Below are 3300 nucleotides of genomic sequence, written 5' to 3'. Positions count from 1 at the left end.
GTAAGTTTAGATTAGTTAAACGGTATTACACTGACCACATGCTCCTCTGGATTCGATACCTGACTTACCCTGTCTATAGGTAATTTTAGGTTTTTGCATAGACCCGACGACAGTCTATCAAAATGGCGCCGTTGCCGGGGAGCTAGTGCGCTTAGTGTTATATCTTTTATTTGATTTTTTTTATTTATTTTTTTCAATACTACTTTTAGTTTGTTACTTGTGCAGCAACTATGGAATGGGATTATGATGTTGAAGCATGCTCATGTTGCGGGAGTCACAATCACTGGGCTCAAGATTGTCCACGTTCTTACCACCCGGATCATGGCTCCAGAGGATATCAAAATTACAATCAATCCGATAAAGGCGGTAACGAGCAGAATCGAAACGCAATGGAGGAAGATAAGATTTTAGAGTTATTCAAAACCCTCCTCAAGCATGTAGAGGAACTCGCCCAGTCTCTCAAGGAACAGCAAAATATTAATGAATCACTTAACCAACGAATTGAACAACTAACTAATCAGTTTGACAATTTTGCAGAAAGAAAAGCTACAGTTAGCCTGGTTGAGGATGCTGGATCAAAGACAGATAGAGATCCAGGGGAACCGCTCATCCCAATTCAACTTGGGGATCTCAAGACAGATAATGCTTCATTGAATTTTGGAGTTAGTATGAGTGTTCTTCCCGGGTATATTTATGACAGGTATGATTTGGGCCCATTGCAACAGGTTAATGATCCTATGGTTTTAGTTGAATACTCACGAGGAAGGCCCCGAGGGATTTTGAAGGGATTGACTGTAAAGGTAGGTGACTTTTATTATCCTGAAGATTTTGTTGTCTTAGATCCATATACAAAGAAGGAACAACTGAGAGTGATACTTGGCAGACCATTCTTGGCCACTGCAGATGCTCAGATCTGTTGCTGGAAAGGTACAGTTGATATGACATACGGGAGCCGTAAGATTTCTATTGACTTCCTTTCACATTCTTTTGATTATTCATTTATAAATACTTGTTCATGGGATTTTGTTACTAACACGAGTTATTCTCGAGTGTGTGACGATGGCCCGAAAGAGAGTGTTGCTATGATTGACAGGTCTAAAGATGACAAGATCGTGAAGGATAAAGAGGCCAAGTCACCTAGGTGGCTCAAATTGAGAATTAAAAAGCAATTAGCCAAGCGAAAAAAGATGCCACCAAAGGAAGCAACCAAATCCAAGAAGAATCCCATAGAGACACGTACGGGCGAGTTATTATATTCTTTCGATGATACAGATCCAGATAACCCGGATCATTGGGATACCATAAGAGATGATGGATGGATGTGGGATGATAACCATGTGTTTCATACACAGGGGATACTATATGAACCACCATGAGCTTAACCAGATACGGTCTGGCTGAAGACTATAAACTTAGCGCTCTCGGGAGGCAGCCCGAGGATGTAGAGTAGTGTATTTTTTTTGTTTTTCTGTTTTGCGTGATTATTGTTGCAGGTTACCAGGTTAATAATTTCTACGGATGCAATGGTCCAAGTGTGGGGATGTTTGGTGAAATCCCAATACGTCCTAGTTGCAGTGGCGGACAATGCACGGATTAGAGTCAGTCAAAACTGTCCATACTCAATCTCCATTTGGACGGGGATGATCTGAACACTAATCGTAGAGATTGACCCGAGTACTTGTTGGACACGGCCGCGAATGAAATGCTATATAGTCGTGGTGGAACATGACGCATGAGGATTCTACGCTTTAAACCAGGGGAGTCTGTTCCACTTTTATTATTGCATTTTTATTTTTGTTTTTGGTGGTGTTGAACTATTTATGTTTAGGGAATGTGTTTACGTTATTTGTGCTAGGGATAGCCACTCAGGGGGTTGTTAGTTGGTATTCCCGGGTTTTGTTTTAAAAGCACTATACATTGGGGACAATGTATCCCAAGTGTGGGGATGGGGGAGCCCGGGAAGGGATTTGTGGTTAAAGCTTGAAGAGATTGAAATCGATGAAATTTGGTAAAAATTGAAAATTTTGAAAATTTTAAAATTTTTCATCGCCTTAAACAAGCTAATTGGATACGAAAACCTAAAGTTTCAATCACTAATAGGATTCTTACCGGTAGTAAACTAGATTAGTCCCTTGTCATGGTTGTCCCTTTAAGTTTCATGAGAGTAGGTTTAACAAGTGTTTTATAGGAAATGAGTGAAAAGAGATGTCTATCTAGGGGTAACATGTTTTAATTGCATATGCTACATATCATCAACCTTTTTACCTTTTCTTGGTGAGATCTTGAGCCTGTAGATGGATAGGATACATTATATGATGAATTCGTTTGTTAAATGCAGGCTACGTGCTATTCTGTGTTAGAACTTGTATGATTCGATGCATGCTGAGACTGTGGGTTTGACATGTGCACATGTGTGATAAAGGCATTAGGATTTCCCATTACACCTTTTTGTGTTTCTTTCGTGTTATTCACCAATTTCCTTTAGTAGCCCTGTTGAGCCTATCTACATTTCGTTTGTTCGCCCATTGTCTATTGTGAACCGACCGTGATGATATTGTTATGAAAAAGAAAAATTTGAAAAAAAAAAGAAAATGAAGAAAAATAGAAAAAAAAATATGTGAAGGAAAATGAAATGAAAAGAACAAAAATAGAAGTATTGTGAATATTGTATGTGTTCTTGGGTAGAAACCAACCCAATAGTATAAGTTGTGTTGAATAAAATATCACGGTTTGGTTATTGTTTGTTAGCCAATTAGAAAAGAAAATAAAAGAATCCAAAAATAAATTCCTACCTTTACCCTAAGCCCAAAACCCGAAAGTTCTTTTGATATGTGCCATATTAGATGATACGGTGGAGGTGTGATTGTCATACAAGCCTATGATTGCAGGATTTCATGTTTGCTTTTTGGAGTGTTTATATACTAGCACATTACACGCTAGTCCAGATAATAACCAGAGAGGAGAGTACATTGTGAGGGGTGTGTAGCATGTCACACCCCAACCGATGGCGGAAACATCGGGATGAGACGAACAAATCGCTCAAAAGCATCATAACACTATTTGTGACAATATAGATTAAATCAAATTTCATAAATGACTAAATTCAAATACATTGATTCAAATAAAGACAAATTGCAACAAACATGGTTTATTATTAAAATGGGTATCTAGTCCATCCTAACTTGATTCTTCAACATCTTGACTGTCAACCTGCAACATGTATTAAAATAGAGTTTCAATGCAAAAGCAAAGAGCGAGTATACAAGTTTGGTTACATAGCATAATAGAATAAAAACTCAT

The 3300-nt window shown here is 38.2% G+C and overlaps 1 protein-coding gene across 1 annotated transcript; it reads left to right on the top strand.

Annotated features, from left to right (window-relative positions):
* Nucleotides 1–230: 230 nt before the first annotated feature.
* Nucleotides 231–1376, top strand: LOC110914054. Its single transcript, XM_022158870.1, has one exon. The coding sequence runs from the start codon at nucleotides 231–233 to the stop codon at nucleotides 1374–1376; it is 1146 nt and encodes a 381-aa protein (XP_022014562.1).
* Nucleotides 1377–3300: the final 1924 nt, after the last annotated feature.

The sequence above is a fragment of the Helianthus annuus genome, chromosome 15, assembly GCF_002127325.2.
Source record: "Helianthus annuus cultivar XRQ/B chromosome 15, HanXRQr2.0-SUNRISE, whole genome shotgun sequence".
In the NCBI taxonomy this organism is placed as follows: Eukaryota; Viridiplantae; Streptophyta; class Magnoliopsida; order Asterales; family Asteraceae; genus Helianthus; species Helianthus annuus.
This window is presented reverse-complemented; position numbering and strand designations above follow the sequence as displayed.

Coding starts and splice junctions, on each gene's coding strand:
- LOC110914054 (XM_022158870.1), top strand. CDS start 231: ATGGAATGGGATTATGATGTTGAAGCATGCTCATGTTGCGGGAGTCAC.